Source organism: Convolutriloba macropyga, chromosome 9 (assembly GCF_964194025.1).
Source record: "Convolutriloba macropyga chromosome 9, txConMacr16.3, whole genome shotgun sequence".
In the NCBI taxonomy this organism is placed as follows: domain Eukaryota; kingdom Metazoa; phylum Xenacoelomorpha; order Acoela; family Convolutidae; genus Convolutriloba; species Convolutriloba macropyga.
Genome location: NC_134476.1, coordinates 23,081,428 through 23,104,425, shown reverse-complemented (window position 1 = coordinate 23,104,425; position 22,998 = coordinate 23,081,428). Strand labels below are relative to the sequence as shown.

Here is a 22,998-nt window from a genome sequence, read left to right as displayed (position 1 = left end):
GCAATTAGAGCTGCGCTCCAGAACAAACGTATCGATAAAGCTATTTCTTCTAAATAAATTATGGGTCACTTTTCTTAAATGATCTCAGCTCAAAATAAGAACAAAGAAAGAGAAACAAACAGCTTCAAACTAAAAAAAAATGTTTTTTTAGCTGCGTTGTCAAAGAAACTGCCTCGAATAAAAAATTGAAAGTTAACGAAGAACTTGATATTGAGTGACTGTATTATTTGGAAGCGGAAAACTAACTCAAGAGTCCATAGTCTGTTTTCAGCGCTCACATACCAGTAAAATTGACAGACACAGCGTATTAAAAAATTGGCTATTATTATCTTTGTGTCGTCTCACCGAACTAATACAAAAACAAAGTTAATCGTATGAAATATCAGCCTAAGAACTTGTCTTCTCCATGCGATAGACATTAGAAAGCAACTAATTGTCCCGAGATGTTTTTATTGGGCAACTTGTTTTGTTAGAAAAAACGAATAACTTTTACTGATACGGTATTCATATGTTCGGTACTCTTGCTTTACAGTATAAGGGTTATAATCTTAACATTCATTTGATTCGCATCCATGCGCTTTCACTGCTTGATTTGAAATCAAAAATCAACAACTGTTGTGCCTTTACAAAATTAATAACCATGTGGTAGTTTTCCAAATCAGAAGACTAACTTCGACATAAATTTTTCTGAAAACCACTTACCATGAAAAAATCAAGGCAAAAAAAAATTTCGTCAGAGATTATGCATAATTTTTTCGAAAGAAAAGAAACCAGAAGCTTCAATCTTATTGTTGTCATCATGCTAAATTTGATGCTATATAGTTTTGCTACCTGCGTAAGAAATAAGAGAATCCGACAATTTATTTTGCACAACAATATTATCTTTCGCGAAAAATAAATGTGTATAAAGGAGCAGAATATTTATTGGCGGGACCTGTAGAGACCTATTAAAAAATATATTATTCAATCACAAACAAAAAAGGTTGTGAGAGCTTCAAATAGTGCAAAAGAAAAACTACCAGATCAGCAAGGAATGATCAATAAAAATGAAAAGGAACTAAACTTTCGTTTTTTATTGAATTTTTCCTTTCAAACTATTGAGCTGAATTCGCTGAAATCAAATCTGATTTCACAGTCCGATCCCTTTCTGGTAATAGGAATTTGCAATAGGAGAATGTTTTGATTAATCTTATCTGTGGTTATCAGTAACAGTAGAAACGATAGAAAAGTTGTTTCAAAATTGGCTTTTGTTCCTTTTTTGTTTTTTTGCTAATTGTTACAATTTTCTGTACATCATATTCCATTAAATTTGTTTTGATTTCTGACAGACTCGCTCTTCAACAGGACATGGGAAAAAATGAAACTTCTAGTTTTTTTGAACATATCACAAACTTTTGTTCGGAAATAATGCGTAAATGAGATACAGCTAGTCCATGAATTTTTTTCCATTATCAAAGCTCTAAAGTTTCATAAAACAAAACTGCTGAAAACTTCCCCAAAAATAGTCATTAAAATTGGTCATAACAGATGCCTTTTTTGTTAATTTACATTACAAAAAAGCTAAAAAGAAAAAAAATTTCATAGCCTGGATAAACTGTTGTAGAAATTGCTGGAAAAAGCCTGAACGATGGCTCATTGAATTTTACCATAATTGTCTCTATCCTTCTTCTCAACAGTTTTTTTCTTCGTAATTCGAAGAAGACATCAATATACATATCCGAAAGTTCGAAGTCAGTACCCGAATATCACCCTAGAGAACACAGCATAAAGAACATTTTCATGGCACATTAGATTTTAACACGGCTTGGGTTGAAATTTTGATTTTTGCAATCCTTGCGCATTTCTTTAAATTTATATAAAATCATACATCAGCGAAATTTGTCTTTTGGACAACAATATCGAATTTGGTGACAATCAGCGCATATGGTGTCTCAAGCAAAGATCAGATAAAAATTAATTATTGCTTTATTATTGACCAAAAGTAATACGTTCAATTGCGAATGAAAAAAGTGTTCAATTTAGCCGAATGTTTAGCAGTGAATATCTGTAATTTGGTAATATGTTAGACAATTGTTAGTTGTTCTGGTTCAATCCGATTTCATGGGAATGGTGTTTTTCTACAATCTGTGTTTTGCTTAAATGATGTGTAACTGAAGTAAAAGCGCCATTTTGGTTTTTGAGGACATCAGAGCAACTAACTGTACACTTATCACTTCTAGTTGATTATTGCACGATTATCCGCATAAACAAAAATGGATGATTAAAAACTTCACATTCACATTCTAAATTGCATAAGTTTACCTTGTTATGGGAGTCATTTTTCTTCCTTGTGACTCAAACAAGACCACAAGACTCAAAAATGGCAACTATTTCGTTTCGATCTTTTTCTCAACAGTTTTTTTCCTCGTTCAAACAAGACATCAATATACATTTCCGAGTGTTCAAGGTGAGTACCCCAACATTACCCTAGAGAACACAGCATAAAGATTTTCCGAATTAATCTCCGCTTCACGGACACTATAATGATGCGAATTATATCAATGAGATGCTATGAAGACCTCAACAAACTAGCAATTAAATGGTTTTGCATTTGATGATTGAATAGCTTCTGTTAGACCATGACCAGGGCTCACATGAAACTAGGTGCCAGCTCAATTGCCAAAAACTGCCGAACAAAATTTTTGTTATTACTTTTGGATCCTTAATTAAAACAAAAAGACGAAAATGAATGCTAGAATTAAATCAATCAGTTACTTGTTATCCCAAAAGTTTCCCTTAAAGTTCTTCAAATTTAAAGGTTTAGACTTTTTGCATATAAATCACTTATTTTAAGATCTGTTATTTTTTACAAAATTGTGAAGCCGTTTTCACCAAGTCAAAATTAATTCAACACACTACTGATTGTTTCTTCAAATGATCAACAGACATTTTGCAAAAGCGTATAGATATTTATAGAAGAGGACTGTATGCGTGTAGCATCCCAAAAGTCTGAAAACAAGAAGCTAGTTTTAATGAAAAAGCATTCAAACACCGTTTCAAGCGTGGAACGAATTTTGGCTATTTATAATATGGTTTTGTTCTCGTTCTCAAAGGTAAGGCCTTGAAGCTAATATGTTCAATTTCTACCAGAAGTTAAGATCGTTCAGTTTTTTTGCAAAGAAAATGTGATCGGAAGTTCTAACTGCGATATAAAAGATATAAATACAAAAGATTTGATAGATTTTTTTCTGCTCAAATCATAAAATCAATTTCGAAAAGGATGTTGTTGGTCAATGATGCGAAAATATGAACGTTGCAATCGATCACAGCGCAAGTAGTAAATTGGCAGGAGAGTAATTGTGTACACAAGGTGGTGTGTCGTTGATCTAATGATACATTGTGCAAATAATAAGTGAATGAACGAATTTATTAATTAACTCCTTGTAGTGATAATAAGAGCCATCTTATCTACATAAATGCAGGAGCTAACTTTCAAAAAAAAATCGGGCAGACAAGACACAAGAGTACTTCATATGAGCTGTTCAATTTATTTCGAACAAACCAATTGAGAGGTCGTTAAAAATTTTGCGAACAAGCAGTTTCGTGAAGGTCACTTTGCTTTCCGATCTTAACTCAAAACTTACAGAATCAGAGAAATTCCAATTGTTTGCAATTGATTGAGACAAATATATTCAGGAAAGCTGCAAATGCTCGAGTTTTGATCAGCTTGGTCAAACAGTATGATGTAAATGTGGAGCACAAAACACTCGAGCGATTATTCATTTGCAGGGGAAGTTTTACGTAATGGTTACGTGATTATGCTGGAAGTCAATGAGAACTTCTGCTGTTTATCGGGAACTGCGAAGTGGCTCTAGATATTCAGGACAAAAATTTCGAAGTTACTTCTGCATAGTTACGTAACAAATGCTTAAAACTCAAAACGCGCCCGTTCTAAAATGACGAAAGTCAATGGAAGTCAACTTCTGGCTAAGTAGGAACTTAGTAACTTCTAGCTAAGTTGTTGCATTGCAGACGTGAGTGTTTCAATATTATCTTCTACATTTGCTGATTAAAGATTGAAATTCTGTACTGACTAATCCAAGCTAATATCAGCTATACAAAAGAGAAAACAGACCCTCTTCTTCACTCATTCAATCAACCAATTCTTCTCTCAACTTCAATATCTTTTCATGTGTAGACTTTTATGTGATGTTTTTGGATAAAGGGATCTATTCTGTTCCCCCCCCCCCCCCCCAGCTTAGTGAGCATAAATTTTTTATGACCCCCAGGTGCACCTGCTATTTTCGTACATAGTAACGTGCTATATAACAACATATAATTTGTAACTGGGTGTCATAAAAAACACTGGGGGGGGGGGGGCGAAACATAATAGATCCGGATAAAGAAACGAAAACATTTTGTTAATTTGCTTTCTATCAAATTTTCCTCGCAATGTTGCATTATCGTAATATGGAAAACATTTTTGTAGGTGATTAGATTACGATATAAGTATTCGAGCTGGATAACGTCTAAGACTCGAACTACAGAAAACGGTTAAAAGAACAATTTTTGTTCAAGATAACAATACGTATTTTCAACGATAAGCACTTATTCGATCACGCATAACAATCCTCTTGGTCGTACACATAAGATATCTAAAGTAACACTGGCGGCGAAAAGGCTAGACAGGACCTCTTAGCCTTTTGTGGGCCAATAAAGGTCAATTCAGTTCATGTGTGACGTAATTTGGCCTTGCTTTGGCCTTAAAGTTAAACCATTCAATGCGTTTTGTTACTCTAATAATTTTATATCCAAGTCATCTTTGTCTAAATCTGGTAGTTTAGCTTAAAACCGCTCGCTCTCAAACGGCTCTTTGCTCAAGGCACATGTATTAGAATACGGATTTTGCTTCGTAAGGTTTGACATGGTTGGGGCTCGAAACACCGGTCTTTAGATTGAGAGTACAGTGCTATACTAACTGCGCTATGGTTACTTGTTTTGTTACGCATACAATTTAAATATAAACTCGTTCACATTTGCAGTTCACATTTCTCGCTCACATTTATTGCTCGCTTACATTTGTATTCACATCCTCCGGCCCCAAAAGTGGTGTACCAAAAACTGGAATTAATTTAATTACGGGTCTGACATAGTTACCAGACTTAGTTCTTATTTCGGCGGAACGGGCAAAGCCGTCGTCACCAAAGCGAAGTTTTTCGATACGTCCTAGAGGAAAATGGCCTCGGGGAGATGAGTCTTCGGCGAGCCATACCAGATCTCCTGTTTTTAGCTCATCTGAAGCGGATTTTGACCATTTACTGCGACGATTCAAAGCCGGTACGTACTCATCCAACCATCGTTTCCAAATTGAGTCGTCATATGATTGCGCCCGGACGTAACGCTTTCTGTGATTAAAATCTTCCTTTTCAACTAATGAAGAGAGCATACTAGGACGGAACCCGAGGAGAAAATGATTTGGAGTAATTGCGTCCATTTCTGATGGATCATTGCTTACAGAAGTGAGCGGCCGGTTGTTGAGCGTCATTTCAACTAGACAGAATGTTGTTTGGAGCACCTCGTCAGTCAATCGGTGGTTACCGAGTACAGCGTAGAATGTCCGTTTGACACTCCGTACCATGCGTTCCCACGAACCACCATGATGGGGGGAAGATGGAGGGTTAAAGTGCCACTTAATACCTTTCTGTGACATTTTACTTGCAATCGCACGTTGGTTCAAAGCTTTAAAGCAAGCTGACAACTCTTTCTCCGCACCAGTAAAGTTTGTTCCATTGTCTGACCATAGAACTTGCGGTGTCCCTCTTCGTGCGATGAATCTTTCTATGCCCATAACACAAGAGCTGGTATCCATAGAATTTACGACTTCAATGTGGAGCGCTCGAGTTATAAGGCACGTGAAAAGGAACCCCCAGCGCTTCTCAGTTGAACGCTTGACGGCGACATAGAACGGTCCGAATTAGTCTATCCCTGAGTTGGAGAAAGGTGGGTTACCATAGGACAGACGCTCGACTGGTAGATCCGCCATAATTGGCTTCACTGTGTCTGCACTACGCTTACGACACAAGATACAATTGTGCTTGATTGACCTCAAAGCGGGACGAAGCCTGATGATAGCAAAACGGCGCTGGATGAAAGCTCGTAAGAATTCAACACTTTCGCGGTGGTTTTCTAGGTGTGCCTTCAAAAGAAACAATTTTACTGCAGGATGACGGCCATCTAAAATAATGGGGGGTTTGAGGTCATAGTCCGCCTCGACCAAACGTTTCAATCGGCCGGTTGATCTAATCAAGGCATTTGGGCCAATGAAGGGCGAGAATGGTGCGATGCGACTCTTCTTGTTAATTTGTTTACCATCAAAGTGAAGTTTTTGTTCAACTGGGAATGATTCCAACTGCATGAGAAACTGAAGCTTAGCCTCAGCTACTTGAAGTTCATCAGGATTGCAAATATTGCGGTCTGGTGTAAGATATGAAGCATGTTTGGGGAGTATACGGAGGAGATAGGCTGTAATTCGAACTAGTTTGTTGAAAGAACTGTACCTATCAAAATCAAATATTTTCTCAGGTTGCATTGTATTGCCGGCAAACGCCATTTGTGGCTCCGTTACATCCTTTTGTGAATTGTGCAAGGATGGTTTTGTTTGAAGGCTATCTCTGATGCTTGTGCTGGGTTGAAAAGGGAAGTGAGAAGTAAACAAAAAGCTTGCCCCTGTTAACCAACTGCTTGTTCTTAAGTTTTCAGCTGACATGCCTCTTGTTCCAGCATCTGCTGGGTTGTCTGCGGTTGGCACATGGAACCACTGATCAACAGTTGTTGACTCTAGAATTTCAGAAACTCTGTTAGCAACAAATATAGGTTGCTTGTCAAGTGAACCCAGCCACTGCAGGACAGTGGTACTATCAGTCCACATAAAGACTCTGCTCAAAGGAATTGTTAGGGCTTTAATTATGTCAACTTTCAATCGTGTCGCCAAGAGGGCGGCCTGTAACTCTAGTTTAGGAACTGTTAAGCACTTCATGGGGGCAACCCTCGCTTTCCCTAGAACAAACGCAATTTCAGTGCGTCCAATACTTCCTGATTTTACTCTGGCCCTGAGGAAGGCAACTGAGCTAAAAACATCCTGAGAGCTGTCTCCGAAAACGTGGAGCTCCAACTGATCGAAAGCCCCGGAGAAGAAACTTCTAGGGATAGTTAAATTGCATAATTTAGGCAGATCTGAACTCCAGACTTTGAACCTATTCATCATTTCAATGGGCAGGGTGTTGTCCCAGTTTTGGCCACTCAGTCTCCAAATGTCCTTCAACAATAGTCGAGCAGTAACCGTGAATGGCGCGACCAACCCAATGGGGTCGAAGACTTTTGCTACTAAGCTGAGGACTAAGCGTTGCGTGACTTTGTTGCTTTCGTCGCACTTCGTGCCTCGACTAACGACTAAGGTATCCTTTCGATGGTCCCATTTTATACCCAGAACATGTGAAGAAGCTTCTTCATCAGAAACTAAGATCACTTTAGGTTGGCATAAATGATCATTGTTTTCGATTTCATCCAGTAAGTACGGCGTGTTACTTATAAATTTTGTTAGCTTGAATCGTCCTAAATTCAATAACTCAACTAACTTCTTGGAACTACTTAGTGCTTCGTGTGGTGTTTCTAGAGAATCCAAATAGTCGTCCATATAGAATTTATCTAATACAGCTTGCGCAGCATCGGGGAACTTACGAATGTTGTCTTTTGCTGTTTTCCGAAGCGCAAAGTTCGCGCAAGTTGGCGAATCCTTCGCACCGAATATATGTCGGCTGTATTGGTATACCATCACTTCTGATGATGGGTCCTCCGGCCACAAAAATCTGAGACAGGGCTGGTCGGCGAGTGGGACGCCCACTTGAAGGAACATACCCTCAATACCGGCGGAGACGGCATACTTATGCTGCCTAAAACGGATGAGGGTATGAATGAGACGCTGAAGTAGGTCAGGGCCTGTCAGTAACGATCTATTTAAAGAAGTTCCGTGGAATTTTGCGGCACCATTTAATACCCTTCTAATTTTTCCAGGTTTATTTGGATTTATTACAGGTTGGTGTGGTAAGTACCACTCACGTCTGGATCGCTGACTGGGATCTTTTGGGTTTTCTACTCGAAAAACGTAGCCTTTCTCGACATCATCATTTATGTTCTTTGAAAATTTAGACCGAAGTTCTTCGTCCTTAGAAAGCCTTTTCTCGAGGGACTTTAGCTGCACGAGCGCTGAGTAAGAGTTGTTAGGTAAGTCGAGGTCGTCATTAGCCCAAAGCATTCCAACTTGATATCTTTGACCGTCGTGCGTCGTGGCTTTTTTAAAGATTTCGACTGCTCTGCGGTCTGCTGATGACCTTGGATCAACTTCTTTCATTGCACCGTAAGACTCCAATTCGTACCAGGTTCTTAACTGTTCTACTAAATCCTGTTCTGGCTCAACAATAGCTTTGAAGCAGGACGAAACGAAACTAGAGCTTGAAGGCAGTGGACCACTCAACACCCATCCTATTGGTAGACGGACGGCAACGGGGGCGCATTTTGATTCGCTTTCAAAATACTCAATCGGGCGGATGGCGTGGTACACGTCCTGGCCTAGAATCATTTCGATATTCGAATAGCTATACCGAACGGGATCCAGAACACTCAAGTACGGGTAGGTTTCTTGCAAATGGGGGACGTCCACTATATCAGAACCAATCATTAAGTTCTCCCTAATATATGGACTAACCTGGAAACTTTCACAAGTGTTTTCTGCTATAGGTTTTACGGTGACATCTGTCACAAGTGTATCAATTGTTTGCTGAGTGTTTATCCCGCAAACCGTTAATTTGAGACTTTTACCCTTAAGCTTAAGACGTTCAGCTGCAGCACTTGAAATCCATGAATGACTACATGCGGGATCACATAGCGCAAAAACTTTTGTTTTCTCATCAGTGGGGCTAATTAATTCAACCTGTTTCACTTGCAGAAGACCTTTTACGTCCGATACTGAGGGAAAAGAGGACGAGCTACTCTGAATCGGTAGTTCATTCTTACCACCAATTGTTACTGATGAGGACGGCTGTATAGTTGGAGCATTGTTAGCTTTACTTCCTTTCTTAAGATTGTTTTTAGGGAAGATACGATCCGCTCCGTGTAGCAATGAATTGTGTGAACTAGTGCAACCAGAATGTTTACATTTTCTGGGATTGGGGCAATTTCTAAACTGATGTGACCCTTTCAAGCAAGAGAAGCACAGCCTATTCTCAGCGAAAATTCTTGTTCTTTGTGTTGGGCTCTCACTTGTAAATTTTGGAGATCGCCACAAAGGATGGTTAGCCTTACAATGAGGGCAAGGTTCATCCTTAATGGGTCTTGGAGTTTGGGTTTTCGTTTTCGCGTCAGTTATTTTTGAACTAGATGCAAAAACCTTCGATGTAGTTTTTGTTTTCGACGGAAAAGACGGCTCTTCAGGTTTCGTTTTAAACTTGGCTGTTTTCATGCGGTCATGAGTGTCAGATTTCGTTTGCAGCCAATCATTGAAATCCAGCAACGTTGGACGGTCCCATTGGTTCCTCACAATGTGTGAGCACCAAAATTCTTTAAGATTTGGCGGTAGCTTATCCACGGCTTGATTTACTAACGACGAACTTTGAAGATCGGCCTCATACGATAATGATCGAAACACGCCAACCAGACTAGAAATTACGGACGCATAGGCAATAATGTTTTCGGAGTTATGCATCTTTAGTGGGGGGTAGTTTTTCAGCTTATCCAGATGAGCACCAACAATGGCGTGTGGTTGGCCGAATTTTCTTTCCAACACTTTCATTGCGTCATTGTATACAGCTCCTGAATACGCGAACTGTTCTATGGATTTCTTCGCTTTTCCAGTTAAAAGTCCTTTCAGATAGGTCAATTTGGCAGCATCTGAGAGATTCTGGGAATCTATTGCACTTCTGAATTGTCCTATCTTTTCGTGCCACAAAAGTGGGTCTCCATTGTAATTGGAAAGGTTCCATTTAGGCAAGGGATTGAGATGACTAGAAGTTATAGCGTCGGCCAAGTCTTTCACATTGAATGACTGATTTGTTTGAGATATTTGTGCTGCGGGGAGAGGCGTGAAAGAGCTTGACGGGTATATGGGCATCGTGGGTTGTTGATAAAGAGGCGTTGGAGCTGCAGGTTGATGCAAAGGTGCTGACACTGGTTTATTTGGCTGATTTACCAGGGTAGCTGTTGAGAAGGGGTTTTGATGATAAAAAGTTGTACCACCACTCGAAAACGATACCACAGGTTGGCTCATACTTGAGTTTGCCTTTTGTTGTGCGTTCACTTGGGAAACTGACTGGGCTACAGTATCTAAAGTTGGCATATGCCAAAGAGTTAAATTCGGTAAGAGGTGGCTTGCCATTGGATAATAATTTTGACGATGGTTCGGAAGTGGGTTATGTCTACTCTGAACGTTTGCATTTTGATTCTGATTGAACAGTTGGCTTAAGACAACATTCGTGTTGTTTGTATTAGCAACGACGTTTTGATTGTTTGTGCTCTGATTCACAAAAATTGGAAGGTTTGTGTGTGTACTTAGCATCATACTGTTGTTTACGTTCGCTGCTTGGCTCTGCCGTTGTTCAGAGTTATTGGGATTGGCATAATTTGACGTCAGATTCAACGCTTCACCCTGGGAAAAAGGATGATTAGGTCTAACGACATTGTCCGATAAGTTAACAGCCACTTGAATGTTCTGACTATCTGTTTGCAGATTTTCATCAGGTAGCTGCGCATCATTATTTCCCAAAGAAAGGAAGTACGATACCCCGCCTATAAGCACAGCCTATTCTCAGCGACAATTCTTGTTCTTTGTGTTGGGCTCTCATTTGTAAATTTTGGACATCGTGGTTGGCCGAATTTTCTTTCCAACACTTTCATTGCGTCATTGTATACAGCTCCTGAATACGCGAACTGTTCTATGGATTTCTTCGCTTTTCCAGTTAAAAGTCCTTTCAGATAGGTCAATTTGGCAGCATCTGAGAGTTTCTGGGAATCTATTGCACTTCTGAATTGTCCTATCTTTTCGTGCCACAAAAGTGGGTCTCCATTGTAATTGAAAAGGTTCCATTTAGGCAAGGGATTGAGATGACTAGAAGTTATAGCGTCGGCCAAGTCTTTCACATTGAATGACTGATTTGTTTGAGATATTTGTGCTGCGGGGAGAGGCGTGAAAGAGCTTGACGGGTATATGGGCATCGTGGGTTGTTGATAAAGAGGCGTTGGAGCTGCAGGTTGATGCAAAGGTGCTGACACTGGTTTATTTGGCTGATTTACCAGGGTAGCTGTTGAGAAGGGGTTTTGATGATAAAAAGTTGTACCACCACTCGAAAACGATACCAAAGGTTGGCTCATACTTGAGTTTGCCATTTGTTGTGCGTTCACTTGGGAAACTGACTGGGCTACAGTATCTAAAGTTGGCATATGCCAAAGAGTTAAATTCGGTAAGAGGTGGCTTGCCATTGGATAATAATTTTGACGATGGTTCGGAAGTGGGTTATGTCTACTCTGAACGTTTGCATTTTGATTCTGAGTGAACAGTTGGCTTAAGACAACATTCGTGTTGTTTGTATTAGCAACGACGTTTTGATTGTTTGTGCTCTGATTCACAAAAATTGGAAGGTTTGTGTGTGTACTTAGCATCATACTGTTGTTTACGTTCGCTGCTTGGCTCTGCCGTTGTTCAGAGTTATTGGGATTGGCATAATTTGACGTCAGATTCAACGCTTCACCCTGGGAAAAAGGATGATTAGGTCTAACGACATTGTCCGATAAGTTAACAGCCACTTGAATGTTCTGACTATCTGTTTGCAGATTTTCATCAGGTAGCTGCGCATCATTATTTCCCAAAGAAAGGAAGTACGATAGCCCTCTGGGTGTTCGGGTGAAGCTGCTATTAGTGTTAGCAAATAGTGATTGATCGTGGAAACCTCCTAATGAGGCTTGCGGGACTTGAGTAATGTCTGTTAGGGATGGACCTATCTGCGCGTCATTACGTTGCAAATTTTCAACTGGTACATGATCTCGTGATCTACCAAGTAGTGGATTGATCTCCATCTGCGGAGCAGCAATTCCTGGATTAGCAGCTCCTGAGTTTCGTGGTACTTCTGAAGGCATTGTTTCGATCGCGGCAGGCATTGTGTTATTGGGGTTGGCATTGTTTACCCAATCAGTTACACGTTCAACAGTATCGATATGGTTTGACGTCAGTTGATCGTCAAACTCATTACCTAGGCTTTCATCCGAGGACTCCATCGCCTCGAGCTCGTTCACTTTGGCTTCAAAAAGCCTTTTTCTGTTTTCTTCGCTGATTGTGTTCAGCTCTAGTTGATGCTTTTGTTGAGCCAGTTTTAACTTATTTTCGTTTTCTCTTTCTATCTCTTCTCGCTTGAGTTTTGCTATTAGGCGTTTTTGACTTGAGGCCATCGAATTCGTCTTTGTACCTCTACTCGACGTTTTCCTCTGAGTTTTGCTGGTACTTTGAGGTTCTGTGAGTGACTCGATGTATTGGCGCGCCCTTATCACATACTTATCATGTGTTTCGCTTGCCTCGTTCAACCAGAGTTCCAGGTCCTCGGTGATTTGTGCTTTGTTAGGGTGTCGGGCGGCTAACTTTATTAACTGGTTATTTTTGGACATTGCTGTAGACAAAAGGTCTTTGGCCTTGCCTACCATGGTTTCGACTCGTGCTTTTCGTGCAGCGCCTTCAATGGCTTCATCTATGCCTCTGTAAACTTCGTTTACGTTTAGTTCGGCCTTAGATCTTGCTTCAATCAATTTTGTTACTCGGGCTTCCATCCTTAGAACAGTTGTAAAAATTGAACTTCAATTAGAATGATTTCTTTATGCACTCAACAATTTTATATTACAATATTAAGTTATGGGAATACAATTAAAGGGTTATTGGTTTATCTAAGCAATCAGGGACGTAATCGATGTGTTCCGTTCGTGAGATAAAATTTTAAGATTAACGGGGATGGCCGACGAGCTCAATTTAACAGCACCGTCACTAGCCAGGAGGAAACCACTGCCAAGCTATAGCCTTGCACTTAAGCTAGCCACGGCTCGAGAGCGGAATCCTCCAAGAGAGCAGCAGCCCTGTTAGGGCGAGCTTTTCGACGTCGCTGGTTCAGTCTCTTCGGACGCGTTTTCTTAATAAGACAATTAAGGTCGAAGCTATAGAACCTTACAATTGTTAGGGACTTGATCTCACAAGAGAAAGGTGGATGCAATTGGGTGTAGTCGTTAACAACAGCCGGGTTCTTTGCTTTGCGTTTTGAAAGCAAATCTTTTAAAACGTGGACTACAACAAAATCTGTCTGTTTAAGTGCTGCAAAGATATCAGGAGCTCCTTGCCGGGGGCAGTAGACTACTGCACTTATTTTGTTCTTAACAAGATTAAGCTCCTCAATTAACTCTTTTGCGGATAATGGGTTATGATTGTTGTTGTGATGAGGCGTTAAACTATTATTTATGGCGTCGTGCCAAATGATAACTTTGTCTGCGTGTGGGTACTGAACGCTTAATTTATACTGCACAGTTTTCCTTTGCTTGAAAGCTTTGAAGCTCAACCCAGGCTCAGCTATGGAGGATTTTACGTGACGAGAATACTGAGGTTCACGCAATTTGCTTATTGTTCGACTAAGGGAGCTAGCACCAACAATAAACAGCATTTGCTTTTATTTTCGCCGTCATACAAAGTTATTGATGATCACTTTGTTTTCGGTTAAGTAATCACTAGGAAATTTTCGGCCTTATGGACACACAAAGATTTTTACGCTAATTGAACACTCGAAAACTTTTCGGCTAATTGAACTCTAGGAAATGTTTCGGCTAAATGAACACCCGAAAAATTTTCGGCTAATTAAACACTAGGAAATTTTTCGGCTAATTGAACACCAGGAAATTTTCGGCTAAATGAACATTCGAAAAATTTTCGGCTAATTGAACACTAGGAAATTTTTCGGCTAATTGAACACTGGGAAAATTTTCGGCTAAATGAACCCTAGGAAATTTTTCGGCTAATTGAACACTAGGGAATTTTTTGGCTAATTAAACACTAGGAAATTTTTGGCTAAATGAACACTTAAAAAAAATTTTCGGCTTATTGAACACTAGAAATTTTTCGGCTAAATGAACACTAGGAAATTTTTCGGCTAATTGAACACTCCAAAAATTTTCGGCTAATTGAACACCCAAAGTTATTCGGCTAATTGAGCACCCAAAGTTATTCGGCTAATTGAGCACCCAAGTTATTCGGCTAATTGAGCACCCAAAGTTATTCGGCTAATTGAGCACCCAAGTTATTCGGATAATTCAGCACCCAAAGTTATTCGGCTAATTGAGCACCCAAAGTTATTCGGCTAATTGAGCACCCAAGTTATTCGGCTAATTGAGCACCCAAAGTTATTCGGCTAATTGAGCACCCAAAGTTATTCGGCTAATTGAGCACCCAAAGTTATTCGGCTAATTGAGCACCCAAGCTATTCGGCTAATTGAGCACTCAAGTTATTCGGCTAATTGAGCACCCAAGTTATTCGGCTAATTGAGCACTCAAAAATTTTTTCAGTTACTTGTGTCTAAGTTGAGGTCTGCCGCCAGTGTGAATATAAGAAGCACCAAATAGAGATAGAGTTTACTTTGAAGAATAAAGTTTTGTCTTACAAATTTTCAACACTTCCCTGCCCCAGATGACACTGTCTAAACGAATGACCAATCCTCTGTGTGCCAGAAGACCAAAAACTGTCACTGACCCAGCCTCTGTTCGCCACAAGACCAATAGCAGTCACTCAACCGGGCTCTGTGCACCAGAAGTACCAATAGTAGTCACTGACCCAGCCTCTGTGTGCCAGAAGTTCCAATAGTAATCACTGACCCAGCCGCTGTGCACTAGAGGTTCCAATAGTAGTCACTGACCCAGCCTGTCTGCGCCAGAAGTGCCAATAGTAGTCACCGACCCAGCCTCTGTGTGCCAGAAGTTCCAGTGGTAGTCACTGACCCAGCCTCTGTGCGCCAAAAGTACCAATGGTAGTCACTGACCCAGCCTCTGTGCACCAGAAGTTCCAATAGTAGTCACTGACCCAGCCTCTGTGCGCCAAAATTTCCAATAGTAGTCACTGACCGAGCCTCTGTGCGCCAAAGTTCCAATAGTAGTCACTGACCCAGCCTCTGTGCGCCAAAAGTTCCAATGGTAGTCACTGACCCAGCCTCTGTGCGCCAAAAGTACCAATAGTAGTCACTGACCCAGCCTCTGTGCGCCAAAAGTTCCGATAGGAATCACTGACCCAGCCTCTTTACGCCAAAAGTTCCAATAGGAATCACTGACCCAGCCTCTGTGCGCCAAAAGTTCCAATAGTAGTCACTGACCCAGCCTCTGTGTCTTAAAAGTTCCGATAGCGGTCACTGACCCAGCCTCTGTGCGCCAGAAGTTGACGTAAAGCGGACGATGTAATCCTTAACCCGATTACGTTCAGTCGGTGGACCAAAATATTCGAGCTAGATAACGTCTAAGACTCGAACTACAGAAAACGGTAAAAAGAACAATCTTTGTTCAAGATTACAATACGTATTTTCAACGATAAGCGCTTATTCGATCACACATAACAATCCTCTTGGTCGTACACATAAGATATCTAAAGTAACACTGGCGGCGAAAAGGCTAGACAGGACCTGTTAGCCTTTTGTGGACCAATAAAGGTCAATTCAGTTCATGTGTGACGTAATTTGGCCTTGCTTTGGCCTTAAAGTTAAACCATTCAATGCGTTTTGTTACTCTAATAATTTTATATCCAAGTCATCTTTGTCTAAATCGGGCTAGTTTAGCTTAAAACCGCTCTCAAACGGTTCGTTGCTCAAGGCACATGTATTAGAATACGGATTTTGCTTCGTAAGGTTTGACATGGTTGGGGCTCGAACCACCGGTCTTTAGATTGAGAGTACAGTGCTATACTAACTGCGCTATGGTTACTTGTTTTGTTACGCATACAATTTAAATATAAACTCGTTCACATTTCTCGCTCACATTTATTGCTCGCTTACATTTGTATTCACAACAATAAGCATTGAGTTAAGTGAGACGTTAAGTGAGACTTGAACCTATACTCAACGTAGTATTCAATGGTACGTTAAAAATGGGTTTCGAATGTTATTTTTTATTCTCGGTTTTAGGTGGGTACTTTGAATTGCTTTGTCTTCTCTACCATGATGCTATCGGTGCTCCGCGCAGAATTCTATTCTAAGCTACTCAAACTGACTGACTAAGAACATAATTTAAGATTCTATTGGTTTCCGGTTTTTGTTCATTTGCCACGTGGCAATTATGTCCTTTTTGGACAGTCCCCCACGTAATGATGTATTATGCAATGGCTCGTGCTCTGTAGTGAGTGGGGGGGGGGGGGGGGGGTGCATAACGAACTTGAATGGGGAACGCCAACGGAAAAGGTCCGAAATTTTGGAATATTTGAAAAGGGGCGAAATTTTGTACTGATCGTGAAGAAATCTGAGCTTGAAAAATTTTAAAATTAGGTATGTTATGTGGTTTATTTTAATGGAAACAATTAATTGAATACTAAATTATTCATTTTTTGCGGACGTCAGAAGCAATCAGAGGCGTTACTTTTATGCTTTTAGTTGTCCATTTTTTTCCCGTTTTTTAATGGGAAAATGTAGTTTCATATGCGAATGGTCAATGCATATTTTATTACTCCAACATAAGTGTTGAACAATTTTTTGTGTATTTGAAAACTATTTTACAAATTTTTTGAGGACTATCGATTGGATCAAAAGAAAAAGAGTGAAATAGTGGTATACAGTTTTGTAAAAAAAAAATCAGCTCGTATCATCTCTAAGCTTTGAACCGTTTACCTTGTTTAAATCAAAGGCCACATTCATATTATTTTGTATAACGTAAATCATAAATTTAACCTAATATTAATGGAGCAGATACTGTTTGTCACTCGGATTATTTTTATGCTCTTTGAAGTAATAGTGGTGCAATCAGTGCTTGCTGAAAGGTAAACTACTTGTTGATTTTTAAGATAGCAAAAAATACGGTTTTAAGCAATTTTTCACATTTCATCTTATTTGAAAACCTACAGATGGTCGAACTTGAATCTTGGAATGGACATCTCAAGACGAGTTATGCAACCCTACCCAGCTCTAATCAGACCGGCTTGCACAAAGCAATTCAAAGCATCCCACCTAACACCGGGAATAATAATTAACATTCGAAAACCCACTTCAACGTACCATTGAATACTACGTTAAGTATATGTTCATAATCCCCCTCCAGCGTACCAAACATTGATAAGACTCTGTGGTACGGGACCCTCCAGAAGGAAATTGATTCTGATGAGACTCACATGAGTTGCAAGGGGGGGGGGTATTAGGCCCAATAGGGCATCAGACCAGATACATTTTTTGTATGATTTTTGGTTTGTTTCCTTGGGGGTATATATCCTATCTAAAAATTATGTGCGTTTTTTTCCATGGGAGTCTTTTCCTAGACCCATCCATCTATGTCAACATATTCTTTAAAAGAATTTAACTCTTTAAGCATGAACTGAGCCCACTGGCACAGCAAGGTAAACGTAAAAAGAGTCGAGAAAAGCAACCAATTAGGTTTTGAGATGAGATATCGTCAAGTGGACCAGATTGCCTGTTAGTGTCGGAAGAAGCTAAAGGCTGTTTGAAATTAATTAAAAATCTGTAAGCAAAAAAAGAAATTTTTTGGACATAATTTTTCATTTTTCAACAAGATGATATCACGGTGCATTAATCACAGTTTTTCAGTTTCAGTTTTATCATCAAAGAGTGGGAGGAAATGCATAGGCCAATAGATAGTACGAATCTAAATTCAACTGAAACTTTTTGGGCGATTTTGAAGCATTAAAGACTTCCTAACCGAAAGAAATCTGGATAGCACTATTTATACACTACGAATGTATTATTAAAAAAAACATAAAAAACGCGTTTTTCAACCAGTAAAAATTATATTTCAATTACTATTCAACCACTCTAAAACAAATAAAGAAACATTACATTAAATCACATTATACGCCACTGCTTCATCATTTTAAAAACACATAAAGAACACGATTTTCGAGTGATTTGTATCAACAATGAATATCACTTACCTCTATTATTCGAAGATTCAGCGGTAACAAGAACAACACCAAGTTAACTAAACCAAACACATGTTGGGGTTAAAAAACAAGTAAACACACACACACACACACACACACACACACACACACACACACACACACACACACACACGCACACACACAACATATGTTCTTTGAGAAACAGCAAAAAATTGCGAACACATGTCGCACATGTTTTTTGATTAACGATAATGCTGCTATTGATTTTTAATAAAGATATAAACGGTTTACCTTTATCTGACCAATTACCTGGTGAGTTAAATAAATTTGAGATATTTGGTGATGCATAAGTTGAAGAACCAGTTGTTTTTGAGTACTTCTGTAGAGGTAGACCTCATTAATGTAATTCTGCATATCCTAACCAAAATCTATTCTAATTAGAAAGACAAAAAATTAGAGATAAATGCAATCTGTTTATATTGTTTGAGCAGAGAAGAAAGAACATAAAATCTGTATATAGTGATTGCTTTAATGATCGCGAAATAAAAAAAGTTTATTTTGCTTATCTATATAATGATGTTGGAGAAAAACCTCAAAACTATATTGGTATAGACCTCTAATGATAAGAAAAATAATGGAAAATTCGGAGTTAGTTGGGATGAAAAGACTAATTCATGAGCATGATTAAAACTATAGTTATTTTTATAATTAATTTTACGACTAGTAACAGGGAAAAGTTTATATTTTGCTCTGTAACCAATTTTATAATTAATTTTAAAATTAATCTTATACTTATTGTTACAACAAATATTTAATAATATAATTAATTTTTTATTCAATATTATAGGTACGATTGTTATTAGTACTTAAACTTGTATTAAGTATTATTATTAAAATTATAAAAAATTAAGTGCAGAGTAAAACTCGATACTTTACCATTCGAAATAACTGATCTTTCATGTCCAGTTTTAACACTTAATTAAATGTATTCTATTCTTCGTTTTGTTGATGCAAAATTTTTCATTCAACCTGGTGGTTCAGTTCGATAGAATGTGTATTATAAATCAGAGTCTGTACTTTTTTTAATTTCAGATATTATAATACAGTGAATATTAAGTGTATTAAACTTCCTAAGATCAACTATTTTATCAACTTTATTTTACCTACTGAATAATTTCGCTTCCTAAAGCCTAGTATTGCTGCGTTTGAATTGTCAATATCAAAGTAAACAGAACCACCAACCTTTTCTTATATTTTTTGTTTTCTTGTTAATGTCGATTATAATATTGTCGTCAGTCTCTTCTTTCATTGTATCTGCTACATCAGATAATTCTTTTTCACCAGGTGCTAATATAATTAACTTTGAAGCATAGCTGGTGATTCTTCCTAATTCATTTTCTAATTGTATAGGTGGGTTACTACTTAATAATTCTTTTACTCATTTCAGTTCTATTGAACATATAATCTAATAAACCCTAACTGTCAAGTATTGAAAATAGAAGCTCTAAAATAAATATTTCTTTTTGATTTATCATTCTAGCATTAAAAGTATGTTCATCTTTAGTTGTAGATGACTCTTTACTGATCTTTTGTAGCTCCAATTAATTTAGGTTGTCTGTCATCTTCGAAAAGTTATTCTTTTTTATCTTTTAGAGATCAACGTTAATTTAGATACAATTTCTGTTTATACTAATGATACTTACCAGAGTCAAATTATAACATATAAAGCAAAAGATCTAGCAACTTTAAATACTGTTAATAATAATTTCAGTCTCACTAGAGAAGAAAACTTTTTGAATTCACATTAATCTTATATTGAGAGTAAGTTCAATGTTACTACTGATATTGCTGGAACTAAATTTGGAAATGGTGCTAATATTAGAAGGGTTATTTATGGTATGATGGAATTGTTTAGTTGAGATATGTTTGAAACTAGTAGTTATATAACCATTGAACGAATAGAACAGTATTAACCTAACCTAATGGTGTATAAAATACTTACTAGTACTGATGAAAAATATCAGAATGGCTTTGTTAGAGATCAAGGCAAAAAAGAGTCGAACTAAGAGCAACCATGATGCTGAGCGTAACCATATGCATATGGTGGTTAGGTTGGGTGATCTTTTCGGTTTTGTTAATGATTTAAAAAAGGTTATAATTGGTTCTGGGATAAAATTTTTAATTAAAAGAAAAATACTAGTGATAGACCGTTACATACAGCTAACGCTGGTACTGGTGCTGTTGTAAATTATGAAACTATAGAAATCAAAAAAATATCTTCGCGTGTACCTCCAACAGACTCTAGAGGTGATAGGAGAAAAATTGTAAAAAAAATGATTAATTGAAAATAGATTCTGATATTTGGTTGTTATGAAAGAAAGACATTCTATAAGAATTTAACCAGTGGTTCTAATTTATTCTTTGATCTTGGTATGGAACATGGCATGGAGAGACAACAGTAAATAACAGTTGGTCACTCTCGAAACCAACAGTTATTTACTGATGCTTGTTGCATGTAAATATTGATGCATGCATATTTAGTTTAGTGAACATTACTGAATGTTATTGAAAAAATGATGGAGAGTTCTATCATGAAGACAGAATGAAAATTAATTAGAAGACTAATAATTAGAGTGAAGCATTCAAAGATATAATAAACCTCAATAAAGAAAATAATGGGTTACCTAAAATAAGTTACAGATCATTTTGATACCAGTTATCAAAAAGATCATACCGGCCCACAACCAATACATCTTTGTTTTAAATGTTGTGTGGTTTTTGCTGATTTCATGCATTATTTTCAGCTAAAAAAATAAGATGGTTGATATTGTCTCGTAGGAAAACAAAAGTGTTTTTGTCAAGGTATCATATAGTTCTGCTATGTTGCCATTGTTTTCTTTTGTTTTAATTTCTCTTGTGTTTTTTTTCCTGTTTGTTTAATTCGATTAGTGTTTCTTGTGTACTAATATTTTATTAATTTTAAAAATTATGAAATGAAATTATTAATCAAACAAAAATTTATCTGTACTATAATATATAGTTGCAACAAGAGTTTTCTAGAAGAATTTGAGTGGACCTGTTATGTGTCACACAAATGTTTTTCGCAATTGATTCAGACTCATTTTTAGATTTTGATATTAGCTTGTTATCATTGTTTAGCATGTGTGCGTCACAGTTTGCTTTTTATCAGGCAACTTTTTTGTATGTGTTTACTTTGAACTTTGTTTACTTTATCTTTCTTAAACCAACAAGTGTTTGTTTTTATTAAGTTGGCGGTGTTTTTGTTATTCCTGAATCTTCAAATATTAATGTTAGTTGATACAAATTGTTGATAAAAATCACTTGAAAATGAGTTTAATTGTGACTTCTTATTGGTTGAAAAACGTGTATTTTACGTGTTTTTCAATTAATAAAGTAGTAGTGGATAAATAGAGCTATCCAGACGTCTTTTGGTTAGAAGGGGGCTGGATAGCTCTATTTCTACAGTAGTGTGATTACAAAAACAAAAGTTTTCTGGGAAATTTTAGAAGAAAATTAGCGTTACCCCAGTCGAGACCAGATGGTTATCTTGCGAGATTCTGCCAGAATCTTGCAAAAACTGCCTATCTTGCAAGATCTGGCAGAAAAATGGTTATCTTGCAAGATTCTTGCAAGTTCGTTCCGGTCGAGCTGTCCTCTTATTGGCTCTCATTCATGCAACACATTTAATTTCGACCAGAAATTTACTTAAGAATCAGTTGCGTGTTTTTTAAGAAAAAAAATAAATTTGAATAGATTTTAAATCTGGAAATATGAATTATCTGAAGAAAACAAATTAAAATCTGCCTTTGAGAACTGTTAAGACAAAATAAATTACTATCAAAAATTATTTTCCGTCAACTTTATCAAGATTTACAAAACTACGCGTCTATATTACCTTTTCTGATGAAAAAATTATGTGTTATTATTCTTTGCATCTTAAACAGCTTTATTTCGTTTAATTTAGCTCCTTACGCTTAATTTTGCTTGCCAATGCCCAAAAAATTTGATGCTTAGATTAATACTTTTCTTATGTTTTTTAATAATTGTCTTTCGCTTTTTTGTCGATGCGCAAAATATGTGTGCATTCGAATATTGCAACCGTTTTAGCGTTTTCTTTCCAATTGTAAGGTCTTTTCAAGTGTAAGAAAGTTTTTTTGCCAACGGCCATCTTGCAAGATTCTTGCAAAATGAACGGTTATCTTGTAAGATTCTGGCAGAACGAATGGCTATCTTGCAAGATTCTTGCAAAAAATGGTTATTTTGCAAGATCTTGCAAGATTCTGGCAGAAATTCTTGCAAGACGATGTATCGTCTTGCAAGATTCTGCCAGATTCTGGCAAAATCTTGCAAGATAACCATTCGGATCCGGCTTGGGTAATTTGCAACTAAATTGACGCAGCTATCGTTAGAAACTTGCATGACAATTAGACATTTCGCAAAGCACTAGTAGACAGGAAGAGCAACAAGTGTAATGAATAGGTTGTAATCTGTTTTACGTAGCTTTTTTTAGTATTTTATATCTGAATAGAAAATTTCTACTATTCATTATTGAACAAAAATTTTACAGAAAACAAAGTATGTAGGAATTGTTGAGTAGATTCAGTGACTTGTTTTTGAACAGGTTTACCCTCTTCAACGAAATTTATCAGGGAAAACGTTTGGGTGAATCGGTAATTTGTAGCATTGACTCGAGTCATTATATCCGTTGTGCAAAACTGTGCATGCAACTGCCTCGCTGCAAATCATTCAATTTTTGCACCAACCGTCAAACATGTGAGTTCATTTCAACAGATTTCCATGAATCTGCTTTCAATCGTTCGATTACAATCAA

General features: G+C 37.7%; 2 protein-coding genes across 3 annotated transcripts in view; one reads left to right on the top strand and one right to left on the bottom strand.

Moving 5' to 3' along the window:
• The window catches only part of LOC142345669 (uncharacterized), a 710,383-nt gene that overhangs the window by 164,122 nt on the left and 523,263 nt on the right, over positions 1-22,998 (top strand). The window lies entirely within an intron of this gene.
• Positions 5,042-5,827, bottom strand: LOC142346157 (uncharacterized). The gene has a single exon (XM_075398667.1). It carries the CDS (start codon positions 5,825-5,827, stop codon positions 5,042-5,044), a length of 786 nt encoding a protein of 261 aa, XP_075254782.1.